General features: G+C 37.9%; 2 protein-coding genes across 2 annotated transcripts in view; one reads left to right on the plus strand and one right to left on the minus strand.

The window, feature by feature from the left end:
* The window catches only part of LOC128018252 (protein dispatched homolog 3), a 54,082-nt gene extending 48,456 nt beyond the window's left edge, over positions 1-5,626 (plus strand). The window contains exons 20-21 of the mRNA XM_052603645.1: positions 91-266; positions 2,994-5,626. Coding sequence (XP_052459605.1) covers positions 91-266; positions 2,994-3,338 — 521 coding nt within the window. The 3' untranslated portion in view covers positions 3,339-5,626. The remainder of the gene's footprint in view (positions 1-90; positions 267-2,993) is intronic.
* A 2,066-nt stretch (positions 5,627-7,692) lies between these two features.
* LOC128018254 (bone morphogenetic protein 1) overlaps positions 7,693-26,668 on the minus strand; it is a 70,603-nt gene continuing 51,627 nt past the window's right edge. The window contains exons 9-20 of the mRNA XM_052603657.1: positions 26,371-26,473; positions 26,152-26,268; positions 25,549-25,694; positions 24,453-24,648; positions 24,005-24,130; positions 20,388-20,548; positions 18,686-18,866; positions 18,237-18,362; positions 16,060-16,187; positions 14,874-15,087; positions 13,368-13,618; positions 7,693-10,644 (exon numbers count right to left, since the gene is read on the minus strand). Coding sequence (XP_052459617.1) covers positions 10,507-10,644; positions 13,368-13,618; positions 14,874-15,087; positions 16,060-16,187; positions 18,237-18,362; positions 18,686-18,866; positions 20,388-20,548; positions 24,005-24,130; positions 24,453-24,648; positions 25,549-25,694; positions 26,152-26,268; positions 26,371-26,473 — 1,887 coding nt within the window. The 3' untranslated portion in view covers positions 7,693-10,506. The remainder of the gene's footprint in view (positions 10,645-13,367; positions 13,619-14,873; positions 15,088-16,059; positions 16,188-18,236; positions 18,363-18,685; positions 18,867-20,387; positions 20,549-24,004; positions 24,131-24,452; positions 24,649-25,548; positions 25,695-26,151; positions 26,269-26,370; positions 26,474-26,668) is intronic.

Raw genomic sequence — 26,668 nt, forward strand, 5'->3', positions numbered from 1 at the left:
CAAAACGGAGTGTTTTTGAACAGTGTGTGGCCCTGAAACAGGACCCTGAAAAGTTTTAAATAATCAGGAACTCTTTGCGTAATGTTGCAGGTATGGTGTGTCTGGTGGTGGCGGTGATGTATTGGCTGGGATGGGAGATGGGTGCAGTCGAAGCCATCTCTCTCTCAATACTGGTGGGCTCTTCGGTGGACTATTGCCTTCATCTAGTAGAGGGATATTTACTGGCAGGGGAGGCTGACAGCTCAGGACTGGCCAGTCACAGTTCGGTATGATTTACATCTAACCATTAGCGTTGAAGTCTCCTGTGATCTTGAAACGAAAAGTTTGTTCCCGACTGCTTTCATTATACGCTCTCATAGTGTTCTGGGCGTGTAACACTGAAGATTTGAGGGATCCCAGGTAGGGTCATCATTTAAGCTCTTCAGACGCTGGGATTTTCTTCCAGCTTTGTGCCCTAGAGCAAGGCACTGAGCGCTGGGACTCTACGGGGAACTCATTTACACCAGCAGACTGTAAGCTGCACTGCATAAAACAGCATCTCCTAAATAAAACCCAAAACAAGTTCATGCTCGCAGTCAGATGCATATATAACATGCATAATAGACAGGGAAACTGTAATGAAGCCCTATATAAATATTTTTTTATAATGACATTCTTGATGCATTATGTTATAACACATTAATTATACATTCAAATAATGGAATTCATGGCTATAATTAAGACATTTTAATTAAAACTGTTGAGGGAAATATGATGAGAAAGAAACAACAACACTACTAACTTAAGGTGCGTGTAATAAGGAATTATAATGGTTTTCTTGATGCATTGTAACACATTGATAATACATTCATAATTATTAGATCTATAGTTATAAGTGTTATGTGTTTAACCCATACACTCTATAATGTCATCAGCAATATTACTCATGAAAATGGTTGTCAGTGAAGAGTGTTTTGATAATGTCAGTGATAATGAAGATGAGATGAAAAATGCAGTTCTTTCTGATAATTAAACCATTTTAAAGGAAATATGACAACACTGCTAGATAATAACTTTAGTTATGTCATAATTACTGTTATTACTATATGACTACCTGGATATTTTACTTGGAGACCTTCACATCCTTGGATTCGGAATTGTTTTTCTGTTGCAACATTAGCAATGCCAGAATTCATCGGGTTGTTATTGGGTACACAATAGAAAACAATCCAGATAACAGTAATGCAGATGCATTATTAATAAAAAAGTTTATTTATTTTATATGTATTATATACAGCTGTATTCAAAAGTTTACATACACTTTGCAGTATCTATAAAATGTCAATTGTTATACCAAAATATGAGGGAGCATGCAAAATGCAAGTTATTTTTTATTTAGCACTGACCTAATAAGATATTTCACATAAAATAAGTTACATAAGCCCCTTTCACACTGCCATTCCGGCAAATACAGGGGTAAAGTGTTCCTGCAATTGGTCCCTGGTCGCTAGATTTGGCACTTTCACACTGCCAGTGATGACCCGGTATATGTGCGTGCTTTCACACACAACCCTTGAAGTAACGACACGTGACATCAGTGCGTGACGTGTAATGTACGAGTCGACAACGCTTGGCACGTTATACTTTCACTGAAGCAAGCAAACGATCTCTGCGTCAGCGCGGAAAGTGAGAAACTAACTGATGTCTGCTTCATTACAGTTTGCACATATGTTTTCATCGCGAACGTTGATCTTCCTTCAAAACAGCCGGTAAAAGAGTCGCGCAATAACGCGCGTCATCACTTCGACACAGAATTAGATCTGGCTTTTGTTCACACAGCGCTCGTCCCGGGTCGAACCCCCCAATGTTCCTAGGTCCCCGACCCGGGTTCAATGCGGTAATCAATCCCGGGACGTGGTTGCTTTCACACAGAAGGCGACCCGGCAATGTTCCGGCAATATTGCGGGTCCGACGTGCAGTGTGAAAGGGGTATATAGAGTCCGCAAGAGAAACTATGTGTTTATAAGTCCCTTGTTTGTCCTGAACTGCCCACTGTGCTTCAGAAAAATCCTTCAGGGCCCTTTCCAAATATGACTGTATGATTTTTCACACTGAGGACAACTGAGGGGCTTGTATGCAACTATTACTGAAGGTTCAAACAATCACGATCACAAAAAAATATTTTTTATATTATATAACAATTCTTATATATTTATTACTAAATATTTAGTTTGCCTTATGAGGCAGTAGGGGTGTGCAGCAGAGTCAATATCTGTATCTTTAATAATCTAAAAAATTATTTGTATCCGTATCTGTATTCAGATAAAACTGTAAAAAGTCTGAGCTTTTGGAAAATACGATGACAAACTCAGAATCTCATCATAACAGTTATTGTGACATGGCACGAATGCACCAAGTGAAGAAGAAAAATAAAACAACAATGGTTAATAATGTTGGGGACTGACCCACTTGAGCTGTGTGAGGCGTCGCTGAACAATGAATGAACCCCAGTGCTTTTACCAGCGGGTTAATAAACTCACCCAAACACATTCTGTATATTAACAGATTCATTAAAAACATCCACAACATGAACATTATATCACAACTTGCTTCTGCACAAAATCCCACAAATGCACAAGCGAACTTGAGCAATGCCAGGCTGTGGATGAACTCCCTAAAAATCTACTAAACACCAATAATAAAAACGAAACAGAAAGAAATCACGTCTGATCCTCATGAAGCTGGAGGAGAGGAATCAGAATGCAGAATATATCTCTATGTCGTCGTGAATTTAGTTGCAGAACAGATCAAAACTCACCATGGATGATCTGTAAACATGATGGCAATTCACAGTTCATTTAAACGAAAGCAGGGCCAGGCAAGCAAGTCGATTTAAAAACAAGACGCCAAAGTAAGAGTGCTGAAGCAGAAAAAGGCAAAGTTAGAGTGTTTTTTTCCTCATGTGAGGTGAATGTTAATATGAGATTTATGTAATTCCCTCTTGCTTCTTACAGGAGTCCTCCATCAAAAGGCAGACACGGACCCTCGATGCAGCCAATCACGTGGGCGTTGCTATAGTTTCCAGTGCCGTCACTACGGTGATTTCAACCATTCCGCTCTTTTTTTGTGTCATCATGCCTTTCGCCAAGTTCGGTCAGATTGTGGCCATCAACACGGCCATTTCCATCGCCTTCACGCTCACCGTCACGACCGCACTGCTGGCCACGATGGGTCCCGCCGACTTCACCCGTCCTCCCAGAGCCGTGCTCAAAGCCACTCTGGTGGTCCTGATCGTGGGGGTCTGTGGAGGTCTGCTGTGGTGGACCGGGTCACAGTTCGCTCCGGACACACTGGTCTGAATCACACATCCTTCACCGACCAGGTGGATTTCAAGTGAGCAACTGTGGTCATTTGTACTGTTGAGATGACATATGTGAACTCTTTGGGAAGTGAAGTATTTGACACATGTGGAACACTGTTAGAAATTAGGAAACCCAGTCTGCATGAAGGTAGCGAGTCCTGACAGACATGGGAAATGATGTCAGACACATTTAGGTGAATAAGTGTCTGTGCTAGCAAGAATCGCTGTCAGAGAGCCGACTATTCCTCATTGGTTTGTATTTTATTCACAACCTGGACTGAAGTTGGGGACACGAGTGAGCATGTGTCTTATTTTGGTTCAAGTGAGACAAGGCCCTGAAGTCTCAGAAAAGAAGAACATGAATTCTGTGAATTCATCTCGTCTGAGGCAGGACAACACCGAAGGAGAAAGAAAGTGTAAGATGAAGCTACTTACTCGTCGCCCTTGATGGTCAAGTTTGGTTGAAGTCAACATGAAATGACATTCACAGTCCAGTTTACTTTAGCAAATTCCGAGTGAAACAGGATATTAGGAACAAAAGTTTTAGCAAAGCCAATCTCATTAGAAAACATAGCTATTTTAAGAGGTGGCGATTTTGTAAAAATCAATACAATGTGATTTTTAGAAAAAGAAAAAGAAAAAAAGGAATGGATAAAAAGGCATGATGGTTCACCCCAAATAAGACCTTCTCTGATAAGTAGATTGTACAAAAAAAAAAAAAGACAAAGAAAAAAAGATCTAAGAGCTAATTCTCCATTATGAATGAGATCCAGTTTACCAAAATGTACAAAAATGTATATACTGTATATATGTATATATTAGGGCTGGTAAGCGATTTACAATTGCAATGTTTTATCTAATTAATTACATGATGTGATGATTAATTAATCTAATTAATCGCACATCAAATTTGGAGAAATTACTCTGAAAACATAATTTAGCATCAAACAGAGATTACAAAAAGTAGGTTCAGCAAGAAATATTTTATTTGATAAAATGTATTACTCTTTTGGACCATGTGAGTAAATGATGACAGAATTGTCATTTTTGGTTGGGTGAACTATAACTTTAATAATTTATTTTCTTAATTTTATTATTATTACTATAAAAATATTCAATTATTTATTTAATGAAACGACACTCTAAATTAACTAAAACTGCCAGTAGGTGGTGGTAAATGTCTTAATGATTAAGTCATTTATTCATTCGTTTGATTCGTTCTTGGCTGATTCATTCAGGAGTGAAGTAAATGGTTCTTTATGAATGGTTCATTGAATCATTAAGGCTTGTTCATGTGGTTTTTGTTCGGGTCATCACCATCAGACCGATCGGTGTGTGACATCAAAGAACTGCTTTAGAGAGCCGACGACTCCTTTTGCTTTTGAAATGACTCTCGCGGTACTTTGATGTCATACACCAATCGGTCTGTGCAGCGCCGCTTCAAAGCCAGCACGACTATGGTCGATGGTTCAACGCGCCAAATGGTTCACCAAATTAATTCAAAATGCTGCTGTGGGTTGATCGGAGATGAACAGTCTGCTTTGTCTTTATCTTCTGGTTTGCAAAAATGAGCAAAATAGACAATATTGTGTCTAAAATAACACAATATTTACTTCTTAATGAGTTGAGTATCACATTTGCACTTAGCGTACTTCTCGTGTGATATTTCTTTACTATGTGATTTAAATATGAGAATTTTTTTAAAATATTTTAGAGACATTCTCTAGGCTCCATCACGCAGTAAGTTGTTGCCGTGTCTCATATTACTCATCAGTCGGCTGTATTAAATGGCAGATGATCCACATCGGTCTGGGCCGGGGCAAGTGCGTTAAATGCGTTAATAATTTTAATGCGTTATTTTTTCTCCATAATTAATTCATCTAATTAACACGTTAAATGACCCGCCCTAATATATATGTAGCTTATTGCCATATCATTTTATCTATCACGATTTGATAGGTTGGTAAAAACTCAGGTTCACCATCCAGATTATTTTAATGTGTCAGATTGAACAATTTTTAAAAACCTGTACAGTACAAGAACAAAACAAAACTAATTAACAAAATGTCTATTGTTTAACATTACCCAGTAGTTCACACAGCCTTGGTTACAGATGAAAAAGTAAGAGACAGAAATTAGTGTTATCAATTACATAGTTTTACTTAATAAAATAAAGCTGAAATAAAAAAAGGTATTACATAATAAAACTTAAAAGGTTTCATTGGCAACTCACTGAAAATGTGAAAAAACTAAAATTACAAAAATAAAAAAATAACTAGAAGTAAAAATTAAACCTAAACAAACAAACAAAAAAAAAAAACTAATAAAATTGACAAAATATCAAAAGGATTATTGTAAAACCTTTAAGTATAAAAATAAAATATTCAAAATATTAATAAATACTATAATAATGTATATAACAGTATTATATTAATACTATAAAATAACCAAGCTTAACACTTGAAGGATTTTGTTTTTTTTTGTTGTTGTTGTTTTGATCTCATGAGACAACTATTTTACATTTTGGTGAATTGTTGTTGAATTTGTTGACTTCTTTGATTTGTATGAAAATGTGTCATATTTAAAAAGAACTAAACAAAACATAAAGGTTCACCCCTAACCTTACCTTCAGAGGAACGTAATATGAAAACTTATGTATGAGAACATTCTAGAAATGTGTTAAAACATAAAATAATTACAAATTGCCATGAGAATGTGTTCTTTGTAATAAAGTTAAAAAAAGACGAGAAACTAGAAAAATGGGATCTATTTCTGAGTTCATGTTGACTTTAAGGAACACAACATCCAACATTTTTCTGCATCAGTGTAAGAGGTTACGGTGCATTGTTTTGTTTTAGTCTAAGACCGATGAGGATGGTTGCCGTATACATAGAAATAGAAAAAAATATATATATATATTTTTTGCCAGTGAAATGTTAAGGATATTGTCTGGACTTTTATAAGATAAAAGTGTAAAAATCATGGTGAATTTCTTTCTGGCTTTTGTAAGATTCTAATGACAGTTGTGTGATGTGGTTTGTTAAGATTCCCAGTGAAAACACTCTTTACATTCGTGTTTCTGCTCACCAAACGGGTCCACTTATCCCGAAGTGTCTTTATCTTTTTTGACTGGTGCCATTTATGTCTTTCAAATCATATATACACAAAAAGTTACAAGGATCACAGACGACCTTTATTCAGCTTGATCATTTTGACCCTTTCACCAGCAGTCTGGAAATAATGAAGCACTTCAGCAGCAATCCACTTTTAGCCATTGAAAAACGCTGTTCTCCTAAAAGCTCTCCGCTGCACTCTGATGCCCTCTGCATGCAGGAATTCAGCTCACCTTCACAGCTCGGGATGGTTTTCTCTGATATTCATGTTAAGGACTGACTGGAAATGATTTAGAGACATACTCACACAGTTACACAGAATACATGCTGGCATCAATGGGTGAATCTCACAGAGAAATGCACAGATCATCTTTATGTGTTATGCATCAAAATTTGTATTTATTTTTTGTCAACCAAATTCTTTACAAAATATGGTTTAAAGGTGATTTGAATTTTACTACAATATGATGACAAACTTGTAATTAATATAGGACATTAATATGTTATATGCCACTGATAATGAATGGGTTGTGGGTTAAATGTGCTTTATTGTCTTCATGCACAACATATTATCAAATTTGATCCAGTCAGTTTTGGGGTTAAATATGTCCCTGGCATTTCTTGACAGTTTTAGTAAGATTCACCCAAAAATGTCTCATGATTGAGCTAACATGATTATTTATGGGTATATCATAGGTAAAATATCATATTCACATTACAACAGTAAAATCAAAAACTCAAAGATTTAGACTTAGACTATAATCAACAATCACCATAATAGTTTTCCACTACATTTGAACTATTTATTGTGCACATTATCATTGGTAAGAGTTTTCTAAGCAACTTAAAACTTAACTTACTTGACTTTCCCATCAATTCTGCTTAATATTTAATGTTGGAAACGGTAGATAGGCATTAATAATGCACTGTGGTGAGCATTCATAATTGATGATCTGTTATATAGCAAATTCAATACTGATATATGGTTTATTTAGAAATCCACAGTCATCAAGAAGAGCAGGAGAGACAAACTACATCCTCAATGTGAGCTCAAGACCTTGAAACCGTCGGAAAAATAATGGAACGCTTTTAAAACATGTAGTACTTTTTCTTATAGTTGAAAAACACCAGTTATGTCAGGAAAAAATTATTGAAAGCATTCAAAATTACAAGATAGAGCACTTAGCCTTGTGTTTTCCTTCCATTTGCTCTTACATAGTGTTAATTACTGAAACTTAATTGGTATATTTGAGCTTTAATTCAATTAATCAAATGGTCAGTCCATAATTCCTGAGTCTACAAGACAAAATGTGACATGAAGCATTTCAAAATGAAAATAACATTTTATGAAATAGATGCACTTGTTAACACTATGTGCAATACATAGGTGAAAATTAGCTATACAATATAAATAAATTGCATCTTTTTGTCTGCAATTACACATAGCCTTAGTTCTCATCAAGTTATCTATGGTTTAGTGTACTTTGAATACATTAATACATATTTACATACATACATATGATAAAATGCATAAACATGTACCAAGTCTTGCGTGGGAAGGCCGGTCAGGGTGAATAAATCAAGCATACACTATTATGCTGAGGTAACATTTCAAAAATGTGCTAAAACAGATCATTTGAATTCCACATTTGCCCACATAACACTATTTCTAACAAGAAATAACCTGGGCATTAAAAACATTAATAATGCTTAGGAGGATGTGCTTTGATTAGCTAAATGTACAAGTGCTCCACTACTCTAAAAAGCTATGCTAGGTAGCATATTCAATAAAGAGATGCTAAATTGGGTATAGACGTTCTCTTAGACACACAAAATAAAATCCATTTGAAAAACTAGGATAGAAGTTAGTTGATCTTGAGCATTAGGGTAAGCTTGCAAGAACTTTTATCAAGCAACTTGTTTGGTCCCAGCACATGTGGCTTGAAGGTTCAGATGGAAGGCATTGCAGACACGTCTAAAACCTTTTAAAACCCCAAAATGTGTCCTCTAAAAACCATAATCCTCGTCATTTGCCTGCCTGGATTTCAAACAGTAACCAAGTCCTGCAACAATTAAAATCTAGCTTCTTGAAATGATTCAGTGGGTAACAACAATCAGATATCCTGAACCTGAGATTGAAAAGAGCTTTAGGTAAATCCACAAAGGCAAACAGGTGTGAAATGATATCATATGATGAAAAGAGCAGTTGAAACAGAGGAGACAGAGTCAACAGCCTTTGAAGGAGTTCTGCAAGAGCCAGAAGGAGAGAGAGAGAGGTAGGGAGCAGCAATGCAGACTGCATACTTCACAGGGATGATCCAGGAAATGGAGTGCGCAAACACTTCAGATCAAACGAGCAACCCTGGGGATCACACTATTCAGCACTATTCCACACAGATTTGACATCAAACATCCTCTTTTCCCAAATGACATTGCACATCAATGGAGAAAGAGCGATTTCAAGTGGCCGCAATGACTGGGGCGCAGGGCTCATTTGAAATAGCACCATCCCAACACTCTCCCACATGGTGAGGTACGTTATTGTTAAAAATGTAAAAAAAAAATAACAGTTTCCCCATAGTCAGCGGTGTAAGAGCAACATTTATCTTGCAATAGGCCACCGGAGGACTGCTGTTAACTCATAATTGTATTGGGTGCAGAGACAACAGATCAACAGTCAGAGTAGAAACCATATGTAATCTGATCTGAATTAAAATGCAACACTATGGTTTGTTCAATAGGTGTCAGGTCTTGGAGTAAATGATGACAGACTCTTTGACTGAACTAAATCTTTAAGTTCATAGGTCGTGTCTAATTAAATTTTTTTAATGATGTCTATCCTGACTATGGTCCACACAAACAGCTATCATACGATGATGCTAATTTTGAAAGCAACTGTTGGTCATGTACTGTGAGGAAAGAGCCTGAAAAAAGGAAAAATAAGATTAAAAAACAGCGGTTGGATTACCAGACACAAGAGCGCCCACCAATTTTCAAGCGATTGTGCCTAATTTGTTCATGATTGGCGAAGCACAGAGTGAGTGTTAAGAGGACAGCAGTAAATTAACAGAATCTTGAAAGCGTGTGTGCTTAAACTAACGAAAACTAAATATCATCCTGTTTTTATGCAAAAGCAATTAACAGCCATCAGACATGGGCCACATTTTGTTTATTAGTCTTTTAATATGATAACTGATTCTGTAAAACCTGAATAACGATTCTGATGATTCTGAAAAACGAGAGAGAGTGATAATTTCGGGCAGGGAACCGTCTGGATTACTGGCCAAGAAAAAACGAGTAATTACAAATGCTGGTGCCATTACGTCCACATTTCCTTCTAGCTGTACCACATGCATCTCTTTGACATACAGTGTCATTTGCTCAAGTAATGACAAAGAAACTGGCCCACAATGGCCAAGGAGACTCTTTATGAACAAGCAATGGCAATAATGTCAAAAAGAGACAGTTGTTTCCCCACAGTGTATCGGTAAATCTTACGTTTCAAGGTTGGAAAACATGCGAGGGACATCATCGTCAATGCCCCTGCTTCACTCATTTCTCACTTCCTCTATCCCACTGTTGCACAGACGACTGGTTTGGTGAGTTTGGTTGACTGCTCGGTTCTCCTGCAGGAATTCCTCAGTGTATTTGTGTTTTTCAATGCACTCTCGGCTCATGAAAGGTGAAAAAAGGAGGGGGTTCCAGTATCTGATCAGCTACACCCACCCTTCCCACATTTGATTTCACCCCTATATCTGGTATCCAGCAACTGAATACATTCCACCCCCTCCCCCCTCCACATCTTGCCCCGAAAGTAATAATAAAAAAAAGGTAAAAACAAGGTCTACTGCGGAATGGCTTTACTCCTCACAGTCAGTAGGGGATGCCAGAACCCCTGTGAACTACTGAGGTGTCGTTGGCGTTCTTGCGGCTGGTTCGTTGAGTCTGGGTGTTCTTGGCGGCCGGGGGGCTCTGAGCGATGGGCTGGGCCCTCCCCTTGGGGCCCTTTCGCTTCCCCCTAGGCCCTGCACGGCCCCTCCCGGCCACTAGAGGTCACTTCTTACGGGAGTGGAGTGTATCCTGAAACTTGGTGCTGGTGTAACGCACATGGAAGCCCTTCTTATTGATGGTGTCGTCTGAGCGGAATTTGATGACGATGGAGTCACCGGCGGAGTAGATCTCTTCTGGAGGCTGAAAACACAAAGATGGAGGCAGATGTGAGCACATTGGATGGAACTAATCCCCTTTCATCACATCAAACCAACATCATCAATCCTAATGATTGAAATTTCAGTGCAGTGGTTCCCAATCCTGGTCCTGGAGAACCCCCAACACTGCATGTTTTTGGTGTCTCTCTTATCTGACACACACATTTGAGGTCTTGGAATCTTCACCAATGAGCTGATGAATTGAATCAGGTGTGTTTGAATAGGGAGACATCTTAAATGAACAGTATTGGGGGTTCTCTAGGACCAGGATTGGGAACCACTGTTTTTGTGCACTTCAGTGTCTCGATCAGGGGGGTCCAAACCTGTTCCTTGAGGGTCCTGCAGAGTTTAGCTCCAACCTTAATTTAACTCACCTGAACCATCTAATCAAGGTTTTCAGACTCGCTAAAACTTCCAGGCAAGTGTGTTGGAGCTGGGTTGAGCTTAAATCTGTAGGACGGTGGCCCTCCAGGAGTAGGATTGGACACCCCTGGTGTAGAGTGAGTCGACACTGAGTTAACAGGAGTCCGAAAGACCACAAGCTGGAACTCAAGTTCGGCCATCATCATTGTTTTCATTTTGTCATGCACTTCCTAGCTATGACGTGCATGTTTCTGCATAATTTTGCTTTAGAATGACTTATCCACTGTTGTTTAGAGTATGATGCCCAGTTTTTCTCTGCAACCATCTCAGTCAGCAAGGGTATCACACCTGTGCTTCATGGGGTAAATCTGATGGGATAAATTGCATCTGAAGGACACAGAGCTTGAACAATCATGGCCACCATAATGAAGGATTTCTCGAACTGAAGTGCTCAGAACTGGTCACTTCAAAGGTCCCTTGAGAATGAAGTATTACAAAAGGTACAACTAAAGGACACTACGCTCCCATTATTCCCATTTACGCAGGTTGACTGTGCAACAACAGCACCTCCTTAATTGACTTTGCAAGTCAACGTAGAGGAGTGTTCTGAAGAATGGCTTTTTGGTCCCCTACACCCTTCAAAGCTCCTACTCTAGAGGGTAAACTGTACAAAGGGATTAGGGCATCTGGATGGGTCCTTTAGAATGGAAAGTTGTGCATTAAGTTGTGAAATTTAAAAGTTGTGTATTCCAGACTTAACTATTGTATCTCACCTTAGAGTTCTAAAGTACTACCTACATAGTCAACACAACGTGACTTAGTACCAAAAACTGTACCAAAAATCAGGCATGAAAATTAAGCTTCTACCAATATCTATATTTGAATACAATTAAATACAGCAAAACATATACAGCAATAGTTTGAGTACTGAAAAGCATAACAGTAGTTCTGTGTAATTAAAATGAACTAATTCATCCGATATCTGTGCTACCCAAAAGTAGAGTGTTTAGCTTAGCAAAATGATTACATGCTTAGGAACCATGAGCTCTAGTTTATATTTTGTGGGCTATTTTATTGGATGTTTCCAGAGTACACCTCTGTTTTGATTCGAATGCTTAGTATATACACTGGAAAACAAATATTATGGACATTTGATAACGTGAAAAACACAGGCAATAGCCACATGCGCACTGGAAAGTTTCCAGTGTACGTGCTAATTCTCTGACCAATAAAAGTATCTTTGCATTCATTTAAACTAGAGTTTGGTCTAATGTGTTTTTTTATTTATTATTATTATGAAACACAGGCTGGGTAAGTGTCACCACCCAGTATCTCTGTACTATGCTGATGATAAAATGTACATTGTGCATACTGTAAGCATACTCTAGTGTTTGCGTCAAAAACCATGTACACATTAAGCTTTAGAAGGTAGCTGCCTATTTGTAGACAGTGAAAAGTGCCTATAGGACTTCACATAAGAACCTAAGCCTCAAAGCATTTGATATGGTTTCAGAGTGGTTTCCATTGTGCAGTGGCTCTTTTCTGGCCAAGCTTAAATGGGTTATTTTGGGCTGCGACAGCCCAATGTGGCAGCACACTTAAGCTCATGTTGCTCGAGGGACATATTCCCCGCTGTTCGAAAAATTGTCAGTTGCTTTGGATTAAAAGCATGCTCTAAATGGCAAGCTACCAAAACTTGATTGTGAAAAATGTGCACGGTCTAACATCCTCTTGGTTCAGTTTAAACAAATCTCTCTGTCAATAAGCAGGTTGCGTCCAATGCCACTGGCAGTTTTAGAATATCCTCTGATATACCTTGTCTAAACTCTGCATCAGCCATTCTCATTGAACTGAAGAAACTGTAATAATTCTGTTCTGAGACCTATAGAGCTGATCTAATTTACGCACACACTGACAGCCCAAGGTTTGTTCTTATGTGTCACTCAAGCATGTTCTCTACTGTGATCCATTTTTATATGCGAATAAAATCTTAAATTAAATCTGTTGAAAAATCAAGTGACTGTTTCTTTAGAAAACTTGGATTAATGCACTTGATTCATACGGATGACTTTTACGATCTCTTTATGAACTATCTGGAGCGTCAACATTTTGGTGGAACTGACTTTGAATGGAAGGACAGAAATCTCTCATGATATTGCGATCTAGGTTTCAAAGATGATGCATGTCTTATGGGTTTGAAATGACATGAGGGTGAATAACTGATGACTAAATAACATTTTTCGGTGAACTATAGCTATAACGATCACTTTTAAAACAAGCTTTACAACAACTTTTAACATGAAATGCATGATTTTATGCAGCAAATCTAAATCTGTGCTTTACCCCTGATCCACAGTAGCGGCCAAGTCTGGGTGATTTGGTGTCCGCCCCATCAAACAGCTCCATGTAATCATAGCCACAGTCGGCCTCCTCCTCGATCTCGAAGGTCTGGAAGATGAGCTCCACGCCGTAGCCCTTCTCTGCTGTGATCACCCACTGACAGTCTGACGCCCCGGGGTAGTTATTATCACCAAACTGGGCATGAGAGTAGAGGTCTTTAGTTTTCACCTCTGCTTTCAGACGGCCTCCGCACTCTGGAGAAGATTAGAAAATGAAAACGTGAGAAAGTAATTCACCTGTGAATTCAGGTGAATTACAATAGTCTCTTGTAGCCAGAAGTGTGACTGAGTATAGCACTCATTGATTTAAACATTAGAGTTGCTGTAGCTTACTTGCAATTTTGTTGCAATATTATGCTAAAAATACATGCTATACATTTGGGATTCACAAACTTAACTGATTTAAATATTAGTTCACCCTAAATTTTGGTAAAAGATTCTACAATTTTACAAGACATCCACATGCTCACAGTTCTCTAATATTGGCTAATAGTCATAATTGGGTATAAGGTATTGGGTATAAGGTAAAATATAGAATGTATAGGCCTATCTCTTAAATATAGTGTATGAATATATTAACGGAGTGTCTATTTACACTAAGGGCAAATAGCCTGCCTTGTTGGCTGAAGCTATTTACACTAGCTCCATCCACCAACGTGTGATTCGGCTAGTCGAGACCACAAAAGATGGTCAAATGTGTGATGTTCATTTTGACGCGATCGACCTGGGATCGAATCCACCTTCTGGAGAACTTTTTTTCTCTTTTTTCAAATTTCAAATCCCATCAGAAAAGAATATCATCAAAGAGTTGAAAATAAAGTATCGGGTAGGGTTAGGATTGGTTTGGGGAGGGCTTTATTGTCCCAATAAGGTGGCATCCATTGATTAATTTTAATTCAAATTACACTCAATAAGTTAATAATACATATTGTTTTACAATGTACTACAATATTTAGTTGCAGATAATTGCCCCTATTTGCAATTAGTAAAATTTTAACAGTGTAAATAGCATCTATCGCTAAGAAAATATGCTATTTTGACATTATTTAAATAGCATCTAATTGCTATTTACACTTAGTGCAACTAAGCCTTAGCCTCTTTTGCGATTAACACTTAGTGCAAATAGCCGCTGCTATATATTAAATATATCCTGAATATAATTTTTTTTTTTTTTTTTTTTTTTTCTGAACTGGTTTATATAACCATCATAAACCATTCCAGATATAATAATTGTCATTATTTATTGAACTTTGGTGTCATATTCTAAAAGCAATAAGTCATTCGAACCATGTGCATCAGGGATTTTACCATGACCTGTTGTTAATAACACAAAGTGGAGCACTGCATGGTCTCTTATAGCTCATTGATTTATTAGTTTGTATTATATGAGACCACATGTAATTCCAGTATTTAGTGGTACTGTACATTTCATTCAGATGGATGTGCTCACCTGCAGTATGGGAAGCCTCAAAGCCTTTCTTCTGCACAGAGTTATCAGAGAAGAAGCGGATGAACATCTTGTTGCTGGTGGATATGATTGGTTGAGGTTTCTTGGTGCCGCAGTAGCGGCCGAGGCTTGGTGCTTTCCCATCCCGACCGTCGTAAATCTCAATGTGGTCATAAGCACATTCCAGATGAGGCTCCATGTCAAGTTCATTAAAAGCCTGAAATATACAGTTCATATACAGACACTCAGAATATCATTATAATGAACAGGGAAACAAGACTTCTTATGAAATAGGACAGCTATCTTCTAAGTGGCCGATCATGAATGTGTTTTTGGGTTTAAAAACATGAGACAGAGTGACGTGGAATGTCTAGAGATGTTTTTAAAACTTGAAATCAAACATGTCCATTCAATGGATGTTCAGATAGAAAAACAATGGAAAAGGAGCAAAGTGGAAGGCAAAAACTAAAGGGCCATTCACACAGAACTTGTTTTCGCATTTTATTTACTCACACTTAACTTGTTCCAAACCTGTATGTTTTCTTTCTTCTGTTGAGCACACACACACAAAAAGACATTTTGAAGGATGTTGGTAAGCAAACCAAACAGTGGACATATCCACTAACTTCCATATTATGAAATACTGTGGGAGTCAATGGCTACCGTCAACTGTTTGCTTATCAATATTCTTCAAAATATCTTTTGTGCTCAACAGGAGAAAGAAATCATACAGGTCTGGAACGACTTGAGAGGAGTAAATGATGACAGAATTTTCATTTTGGGTGAACTACCCCTTTAAATCCTGGAGGCAAAACAGACCAATAGTGCTATCAGGACGAATCTAGTGATTATCTATTCTATTTGTTGAGAAAGACATATTTGTACACAAACATGTACACAATTTTTAATTCATTGCTCTTCTAGAGTCAAATGTATGCTATTTTGTATAAATGTGCCAAACAACCCAGTTTCCTACATACAGTATCTGTGCTAGTTTCACGTCTCATACCAATGTAACATGTAATAAGTGAATGATGTACAGTCACTTGGTCTTTCTAAATAAACCGTTTCAGGGTGACACAAGGTCCTCCTGCTTCACTCTGGGATTTCTTTGAACTAATGGCCGTCTGGGCTGTACATTACCCAACCATGGTAAATAAGGATGGAGAAAGGTTGTACTATTACATACTATTTTGATCCGATGTCCCGGGGTGGTGGAGAGGGCCCAGGTGCAGGCCTTCTTGCTGGGGTATTTATCTGGCCAGTTAGGGCTGGTGATGGTCCCACTCACGCTGTTCACAACGTGATCGCAGCCGGCTGTAAGAGATACCGATAATGTGACATCTAACACTCGAATACACTCACAAACAGCCTCATCCTATGCTCATCACATGAGCAACGTTCAAACTCCAGACGACGAGAATCAGTGCTGTTTTTGTCACGCAGATCCATGCATTTTTTAACCTTCTCAGACAACATTTTCTTTCTTTCCTCCCAATCACTGCCACTCTCTTTCTATTCCTGCCTGCAAGAGGAACGAGTCCTCTAAAAATATCCAGACGCTAGTTAGTGTCAGTGAGCTGAAATCGATGGTGAAGGTTTCTGAGCAGTCATGCATTAATAGGGAAAATAATATGAATAGTTTCTTAGACAGAAAACACAGCGACACTCCAGGCATACAGCACATAATTCTGCTAGATTTGGGAAAACTTAAAAGCAATTTACAGAGAAATTTTGTTAACATAGGCTAACTAATCTAGGGTGGTAGATTGTCTTTTATTATATACACTCACTGGCCACTTTATTAGGTCCACCTTGCTAGTACTGGGTTGGACCATCTTTTGCCTTCAGAACTGCCTTCATTCTTCGTGGCACAGATTCAACAAGGTGTTGGAGACATTCCTTAGAGATTTTGGTCCATATTGACATGATAACATCACGCAGTTGCTGCAGATTTGTCGGCTGCACATGATGGGAATCTCCTGTTCCACCACATCCCAAAGATGCTCTACTGGATTGAGATCTGGTGACTGTGGAGGCCATTTGAGTAAAGTGAACTTGTTGTCATGTTCAAGAAACCAGTCTGAGATGATTTGAGCTTTGTGGCATGGTGCATTATCCTGTTGGAAGTAGCCATTAGAAGATGGGTACACTGTAGTCATAAAGGGATGGACATGGTGAGCAACACTACTCAGGTAGGATGTGGCGTTTAAATGATGCTCAATTGTTACTAAGAGGCCCAAAGTTTGGCAAGAAAATATCCCCCACACCATTACACCAACATCAGCAGCCTGAACAGTTGAGACAAGGCAGGATAGATCCATGCTTTCATGTTCTTTGCACCAAATTCTGACCCTGCCATCTGAATGTCACAGCAGAAGTCGAGACTCATCAGACCAAACAACATTTTTCCAATCTTCTATAGTCCAATTTTGGTGATCCTGTGTGAATCGTAGCCTCTGTTTCTGGTTCTTAGCTGACAGGAGCATTAACTGGTGTGGTCTTCTGATCCTTTATCCCATCTGCTTCAGGGTTCGATGTGTTTTGGGTTCAGAGATGGTATTCTGCATACCTTGGTTGTAACGAGTGGTTATTTGAGTTACTGTTGCCTTTCTATCATCTCTAACCAGTCTGCCCATTCTCCTCTGACCTCTGACATCAACAAGGCATTTTGGTCCACGCAACTGCTGCTCCCTGGATATTTGCTCTTTTTCGGAGCATTCTCTGTAAATCCCAGAGATGGTTGTGTGTGAAAATCCCAGTAGATCAGCAGTTTTTGAAATCCTCAGACCAGCCCGTCTGGCACCAACAGCCATTCCACGTTCAAAGTCACTTAAATCCCCTTTCTTCTCCATTCTGATGCTCGTTTTGAACTTCAGCAAGTTGTCTTCACCACATCTAGATGTCTAAATGCATTGAGTTGCTGCCGTATGATGATTAGCAATTTGTGTTACCAAGAAATTGAACGTGTACCTAATAAAGTGGCGGGTGAGTATATATGGACACCCATGACCACACATCTATTATCAATTATTATGCTTATTTTTTTTTTTTGAATCTTAATAGCTTTGATCACCTTGAACTATCATATTATGGAAAAGAGCAGCATGTACATTCTTCATTATATCTCATTTTGTATTTCACAGAAGAGAAATGTCATACAGGTTTAGAACAACATTAGGGTAAAATGCTTAGAAAATGTCATTTTTGGATGAACTATCCCTTTGGTAATGACATATTTCATCACTTGAGGATTGGTATATTTGCTATTTTTGTTTTAAGGGAGTTTACATGGCCTGTCATGACTTACTGCTTTGAAGGAACAGTGTAGTATATTCACATATACTGTAAGCATGTGTTCCTCACCTTCCTTGCAGTCATGTTTGTTCTCATGCAGAACGAAGCCGCTTCTGCACTGACAACTGTAGCTGCCAAAGGTGTTCACACATTCATGCTGACATCCGCCGTTCTCCTTAGAGCACTCGTCTTTATCTGTGAGAACCAAACACCAGATGTCAGTCAAACACACTTTTTTATTTATTTATTTATTGTCCCCTAGGATGATTTAATATATAGACAGTGCCACTTAAAAGTTTGTGACCCCCTTGCAAAATATGTAAAAATGTGAGTCATTTTGAAATAAGAGAGAGAATACAAAATGCATGCTATTTTTTATTTAGTCATGTAAATAAAAATGAAATAAAATATGTTAACATTTATTGCACAAGACAAAAAAATAAATAACATAATACAAATTATATATGTTATAAAAATTGGTTTACATTTTTTTGTATCATTTCAAAGCACACACTCACCTGAGAAGAACTGGGCCTTGAAGCCTTTTTTAGAGACCGTGTTGTCAGATTTAAACTCAATGCGCATGTTGTTGTACTGAGAGGTGATGGCCTCTGGTTTCTCAGCTCCGCAGAATTTCCCGTGCAGTCTGGAGTCGGCGGACAGACCACTCCTCACCTCAACGAAGTCATACTTACACACCTGCACAGCAGAGAGCAGACATGAGTCACGGGTCAACATCTACAGAGACCTTTCAACCTGGTCAGCATCTTTCAGCATCTTTCTTCTCCCAAAACACAGCATATGATGCTCTTTTCAGCAAGGAAAAATACTAATGACATTACTTTCTCTTTAGCAAGTTTTATTAGTCACTTTTGATCAAATCATCTGATAAATGTAATCGTTTGACTCAAAAATAAAGAGGGGAAAAGACTGTCTCATTTGCTTTGGTGAGAAACTGGATGGATTCTTCATTTATGTTTCAGAAAAATGCTCCAAATGCTCCACTGATAATCCCAGCTTTCCATTTTGATCGCAACACTTTAGTGCTTGACATCTTTGGCCAATAACAGTTCACAAGCTGTACACTAGTTATCTGGAACAAATGTTGTTTTTGGCAATCAATAAACCTAAGGCCATTCTCACCTCCCTCTATTAAACCAGTGCCAGTATACTTAAGGAATGTTTCAGGTTCAATCCGTGTTAAGCTCTACTGACAGCATTAACACAGACAATATCAACAAAACAAACACAAATCATATTCACAGTAACATACTTACAATGGAGCAAGACATTCAAGAGGGATTAAAAGCAGGCCTGGGCGGCTTAAAGATTAAAAGAAGCACTTGCATACAAAATGTGTTATTTAAGCATGCATATCATGCTTTTAATGGTGGGCCAACTACTGTAAGTGGAGGAATATTTGGTTAAAAGTTACCGACGTATCTCCTGTGGATGGAGTTTGCTCCATGTAAACAGCACTTTGCAGATAATGTTCGTTTTTAGTATCCTTTCACATATTGTGCAAAGGTTATTTCTGTGCAGGTTCATGCCCTATAGACTTTCAGTGGAAGTCCATTATTGTAAACTGATTCTTTTTTGTGGTCATAATAACTTTCTGTGGTAACTGGCAATATGTCACTGAACCCAAAACATTCCTAGCTTTAACTTATCCAGCAATTACATAGTACGCTATTAACGTGAAGCTATAAACTGTTCAGGAACACTCACAGCTGCTTTAAACACATTTAGCTTATATAGCTCTTTTTTTTTTTAGCTATTGTAAAAATAAAAAACAGGCCTGAGCCAGCAACCTCATTTTTCACTTTCTCAAAATCATTATTTAGCACTAATGTTAAGGAGATGCTGTTATATTAAAGCAATAAAACCAGCTTCTATTAAAGTCTGTAAAATGTAACATAATGAGAGCCAGATGCCAACTCTCTAACAGAACAGTTTTGTTATAAACTACCTGAGTGTTTGTGATAAGCATGCATAAAACCAAAAAACTACCCTTCATCTTAAGAAAACAAATCATAAATGCATTCGTCATGTTAGCTGCACCGGGCAAAACTGCCCTAAGCTATAAACAATGAACAAGTGAGAAAACATGAAGGAAAATTGGAGAAGTCAGTCCCTAAAGCCTTGTGGTGATTCACACCAATCGAGCTGAAATGAACCAGACAAACCCACCCCACGCTGAGGCAAAAACCTAGTGCTCACATCGTTCCCCTCCGTCTCGAAGACGTCGAAGAGCAGCGTGATGCGGTACTGCGTAGGCGCCACCAGCTGCCAGATGCAGTTCTTGTTGGGTGGATACTCTCTGGGCCAGCCTGGACTGGTGATGGACCCATTCAGCTTGGTGATGAAACCACCACAGGCAGCTGGAGAAAAAGACAACAGAAAAGAACCGTAAGACAAATTATACTAATGCAATCTGGAGAAATACTTCACACACAACATTTATTGAAATGATCTGATTCCCAAACCATGGGCACAAATCTTTGTAAAGTTAAAGAAATGTAAAGGAAGAATCAACAGATATTTTCTTCTGTGATGTTGGAACACAATATCTATTGTTTCTAACTATTGGATGTGATTGGAAAGAGGCAGGTCTGAATGTGAGCTTGCAGTCGATTGTAAGAAAGAAACAAGCTTTAAATGATTAAACAATCAGAGAAGATACAGCAAATCACAAGAGTAAGTTCTGTAATTTTTCACCGGAAGATCAATTTATGACATTTTGATCAGTACAAGGTCAAAAAAAGAAATCATGTGCAATTGTGCATGGATGAATCATAAACAATAACCTCAAACAACATATATTTAGAAAACAGATAGGGTGAATTTCCTTTTAAGAAAGCTTGTTGTGAAATTCCCTTCACATTCTCTTTATACACAGTGTTTATTATGTAGAATATTGTCTGGTTGTTTTCTTTACAAAGTCTTTTTATCCTTGGCTTACAACTTCATTTGAAGGCACTCGTGTGTTTATTTAGAGACTTTGTGGATCGTTCAAGAACCTTTTGAAAAAGAATCACGGTGCATCAACAAATGTTCCCCTCTGATCTCTACCACTATGTTTATATATTTAAAGGGATAGTTCTGCAAAAGTTTACCATCAAAATATGATGTCATGAAGGATGTTGCTGTCTAAACAACATCAAACCCTATTGACTTTTTATCGTAGTATGTGCAAAACAACACTGAAACATTTCTCAACTCCTACAGGTTTGGAATGGCCTTAAATGATCAAAGAAGTTTTATTTTTGAGTGAGCTATCACTTTTTTTCCCACATGCAAAACAATTATACAAACATAACAGAGCTCATCTACATACAGATGTCTAATAAAGTTAGCAAAAACAACCTGGATTATTCAGGAATAATTCCGTCCCTGACTATCACTGTCAGAAAAAAAAACTAATAAATTGTGGAATTTGGGGGTACCCATGTACATTCTTTACTCATATAAGGAGAATATTAGCACTTTAGAGTAGTGATATATACCCTTACATTAGTAATCTGTCCTCTTATGGTACTATTATGCACTCTTTTGGGTTCAAAAGTGTCCCTTTGAGGATACTGTCCCAAGCTTTTGCACCCATACAGGTATAACTTTGGTGTAAAAAACACAGCCCCTAAAAGAGTGTAATATATGGGAAAACATTTTTTTTTTTTTTTTAAAGTATGCTTACATATTTAATGCACAACACGTCTAGGTTACACAGCACTCTTAAGCTTTCAATTAATCAAGCTGACCAGCTTGTGATTTGTCAAAACCTGGCGCATGCTACATATAAAATAACAAGAACGGTACTGTTTTAATTAAAATACACAAGAGAACAACTCCAGGCTTTGTATCTCATCAAACATGAGCAGAAAGATGGAGTAGTTTACTTTAGTCCGGTATGATCCAAATTACAGAACGGATGCCCTACAGCCATTTCCATCAAACACATGGGTTCGAGGAGAGATGTTTCTATGGCTACCAGCATGCCATTGAGAAGCCTTTGGACAGCCTTTGCATTAAAGTTTTAGCTTTGTGTACATTTAAGCCCTATCAGTCTCTATTCCCACAGGACCAGCGTGCAATAAACCCTCTGCATCGCCTGTTCTGCGAGAAAGAGCGGCACAGTCTTTATGATAATGTTGGATTTATTGCTGATATGATGTTAGCTGATGATAGACCAGGAGGCTGTGCTGGGCCAATCTTTCTTTTATCTAATGGAGAATAATTTTCCGATTGCTCCAGTCTGTCATGATCGAGCCGTTGAGTCATCTCAGTGCATGTCTGAACAGATTTTTGCTCAATATAGCAGCCACAGGGTACGTTCTGTCCTAGCAACTGCCTCACGTATCCAGACATTAGCTGACGATATAATAAGAGACATTAGTTGTTAGAAAACACTTTACATAAGAATGATTTGAACCTTAACCCAATCTGCATTTTAGTGCTTTGTTCGGGAAGAAAATGATATAAGCAGATCCAACCTTCAGCATCATTTCCAGCTGCTCAGAGAACAGAGCAGCACTTTGTAAGTGTCGTGCGGAGGAGGGTAAAGAAAGCCAGACAGGCCTGCTGTCAATGTGAGGAAGGTGCTCTTAACTTGCTGGCAGCACTAGGCCAATAGCACAAAACAGATGTCGGCGGTATGTCAACAGCGCAAGCAGGAGTAGTGATTAAGAGGATGCAGTAGCACACACTGTCCACTAGAGGCAGAATGAGGTCAGTGCTGCTGGCTGCTCAAAACATGCACTCAGTAATTATTGCTTCAAAAAGGTTTCTTAAAGGGAAAGTGCAAATTTTATGTGTTAAAATACTTATCTCTGATTACTAAGCCTAAACGTTGTAGGTTGATTCCCTCAAAAAGTATTATAAAACTATCTTCCTGTTTGTTTGAGAATAGACACTGGATCAACCAATGGTGAGAATGTAGGGCAGGGCATCTGTTTGATTATCCAATAAGGAGACAAGGGGAGTGTTGCATTTAAAGGGGTCATATGATGTTGCTAAAAATAACATTATTTTGTGTTTTTGGTGTAATGAAATATGTTTATGTGGTTAAGGTTTTTTAAAAAAAAACATTATTTTCCACATACTGTACATCTACATACTGTTTTAATTCCGAGTGTTGACATTAGTGGCATAAAGATTTCCACTTCACCTTTAATAGTTTAAGGTAAACAGAAAATAACGTAACATTACCTACATATAATACCTATTACTATTACTCGGAATCTGCACAAATACTCTGAAGACCACTGATCAATAATGAAACGGACCTTGTTGTTAATTTTATAATTATAACAATTTTCATCAGGAATATGATTATTATGGTAATCTGCATGCAGCACATCTTGGCCTTTGAGATGATTAGCAAGTCTTCTGCAGATCAGAAAACACAAAAGCCTGCCATTTACCTCTTTAAAAAAATAAATAAAAAAAACGCTCCTAGGAAAATGTTTGAGAAATTCTTAGGACTTTTTCAGGATTTTAACTTTAGTTTCTATCAAAAACAAATAAATTCTTATCTCCTTTTAAGAAGATTTTTGTGAATTAATTATGATCTTTAAAACTTTGCCCTAAAACTATCACTATACACCGAGTTAGCATTATTTGTTTGTGTACTGTAAGACAAATCTATCTAAATACAGAAAATGTACTGGTAAATTTCCAATGCATATTTAAAAATATGGGTAAAACACCTTTAAAAAATTATTATGAAAAAATTAATTTATATTAGAACATTAGGCCCTATTTTTGAGCTACCATGCTGCCATAAACCATTTAAATATGGCATTGGCCTGTATCCAGCACTGAACTGTTCACATACTGACCCTCACAGCTCCGTTTGTCCGCAGCCAGCTCATACCCAGGGTCACAGGCGCACTTGTAACTACCGAGCGTGTTGACACAGCGCTGCTCACAGCGACCGTTGTCAGGTCTGGAGCACTCGTCCATTTCTGCAAACAACAAGAACATCAGAGCTTAATCATTTACGGTATCTTGAAGGAGCGATGCTAATATCTGAGGAGATATTTAGCGCTAATATTGTAGCATTGGCATTATCGGCTATATTATGAAATCATAATAGCAGGTCTAATCTTTTTCTTTCCTTTTTAACTTTTTCATCATGTTGGTTACTGGTCAAATATTTTATGTGCATTCCTGAATTTCGAAAATGTCAAGCTATAACAAAATTCGGAGCTATTTCGCCAAACATCACACCTATGAAATTTTCAAAGACCAAATAGACCAGCCATAAAGCAAAATAGTACACTTCACCTTTGAAGAAATTAGCAGCAAATCCAGCTTTGTTGACAGACCCATCAGACACAAATTTCATCCAGAGCTGGTTGGTACTGGATTTAATATCGTCAGGTTTGTCATAACCACAGAATCTGCCCAACAGTGGGCTGCTTTCTGAGTTCCCATCTCGAACCTCCAGGTAGTCGTATGCACAGTTATCATGCCTCTCGATCTTGGAATAAAAAGGCGAAAGATAATGCAGAAAAAAGGAAATGGAAAAACTAAATTTATACCTGAAAGACCTGGAATGGTTTTATTTTCTTTCAATGCAAGATATGCCATTAAAATTTGAAAGCAACCAGCTGTGACTGCAACCAACCCTTTCATCAACTTAAAACTAAAAATCAACTGGAAACAATGCTGAATGTTTTTCCCCTTTACTTTTACAGTTCTACAACATCCCTTCTTTCCAAATAAAATAGATCATGGGGAGTTTTGGGTTTATTTACACCAGCTGGTTAGAGACGATCTATACCAAACCCAGAGCCAATGCAATGACTCAACAAAATCAGAGTCATCCAGACAAATGTTTCCAGCAACATTAAAAAAATGTAAAAAAGAACAAAAAAACTCAGCAGTTTATGTATACTCGGTTTAAGAATGTTAAAATTATATAATGGGCTTCTTTTTACATTTTAGCAATCCCATTAAAGTCAATGTTCACTACATTTGATTTACATGCATGCTCTGAAGTACCTGAACATGACCACATCATTTTTTTTCCCTTGCTCACATGTTGATATTTCAAGTGAGCTGTTTTTCTAAATCAAACTGCACACATTATTATATTTACAGAATGTATTTATTTATACAAAGCGACTTACAGTGCATTCAGGCTTTCGATTTTATTTAATTTTTTTACCTAACGTGTTCCCTGGGAATTGAACCCACAACCTTTTGCACTGCTAACGCAATGCTCTACCACTGAGCCTCGGGAATATAACATTTTCTCACACAAAGTAAAATGTAATTAATTTATTATGTATTATTATTTATTTAAACGTTATAACAGTGTGCATAAGCAATTAATTAAATGCTTATAGCACAGTAATAACAACTGTTTTAATCATACCTCAAAAGACTGGAAGGTAAGGCCTACATGGTAACCCTGAGTCACAGTGATCTTCCACACGCACACTTTGTTAGGTCTGTAGTCATCTGGGTAATTCGGAGACTGAATTTGACCATTGTCTCTCTTCACCTCCCCACCGCAAATGGCTGCAAGATTAAAGATTACAACACAAACATGAGTAAAGCATGACAATTACTCTTTCACAAATGAAAACTGCTGGAAACAGATAACGTTAGGTGTTCCCCTAATGGAAACTCTTAGTAATTCATAGGTCAACTACGGTTGGATTTAGGTCTGTGGGGAAAAACACTCATTACAAATGAATTTGACAATGTATTCTGTTGTATTTTGTATGTATTTGCTAAAGACTGTAGCCAGAAAATAGCTGGTTGTTTTGGGCTAATTTTGCTCATAACTACTTTCAGCTCTATCGACATAAGAAATGCAAGGCCAAAGTCGCAGTTGCAAAATATTAAATACATGAATGCTCATCTAAAATGCCAATTAGCTAAAGGCACAATTGTTTGACCTTATATGTACACAAATGTTTGGTTATAAATGTTTAAACATTTAATAATGGCTGATTTGGCTGTTTGCTGGTACCTTCATAAACAGCAGAGAAGCCCTTTCCCACCCAGTTGCTGCTGCTGCGAAACTCAATCCACAGGCGACTGTCAGTAGAGATGATCGGCTCCGGTAATTTATCCCCACAAAATCGACCTGTATACAGAGATACAAGCAGATAATTCAACATTAATTAATTCATCTTCACCTTGACTTGTTCACATTGTTCTTCTGAAATGTCAGGTGTTCATCTCAAACCTTTCAATGGGGCTTTCCTCCAATATCCATCTCTGATCTCCACATGATCATACCAGCACAGATGACTCCGGTATAAATCCATTGATGTAAAGTTCAGAATGATCTTAGGGAAGAAAATGTAGTATTGTTACTGGAGTGAAGTTGGAATCTGTGAATGTCTTAAAGGGTTACTTCATCCTCAAAATTAAAATGTTGTCATTAATCATCAAGCGACGAGAATATTTTTGTACACAAAGAAAACAAAAATAACGACTTTATGCAACAATTTGTCTCCTCTGTGTCTCTCTGTGGCTGACAC

This window comes from Carassius gibelio, chromosome A8 (assembly GCF_023724105.1).
Source record: "Carassius gibelio isolate Cgi1373 ecotype wild population from Czech Republic chromosome A8, carGib1.2-hapl.c, whole genome shotgun sequence".
Taxonomy (NCBI): Eukaryota; Metazoa; Chordata; class Actinopteri; order Cypriniformes; family Cyprinidae; genus Carassius; species Carassius gibelio.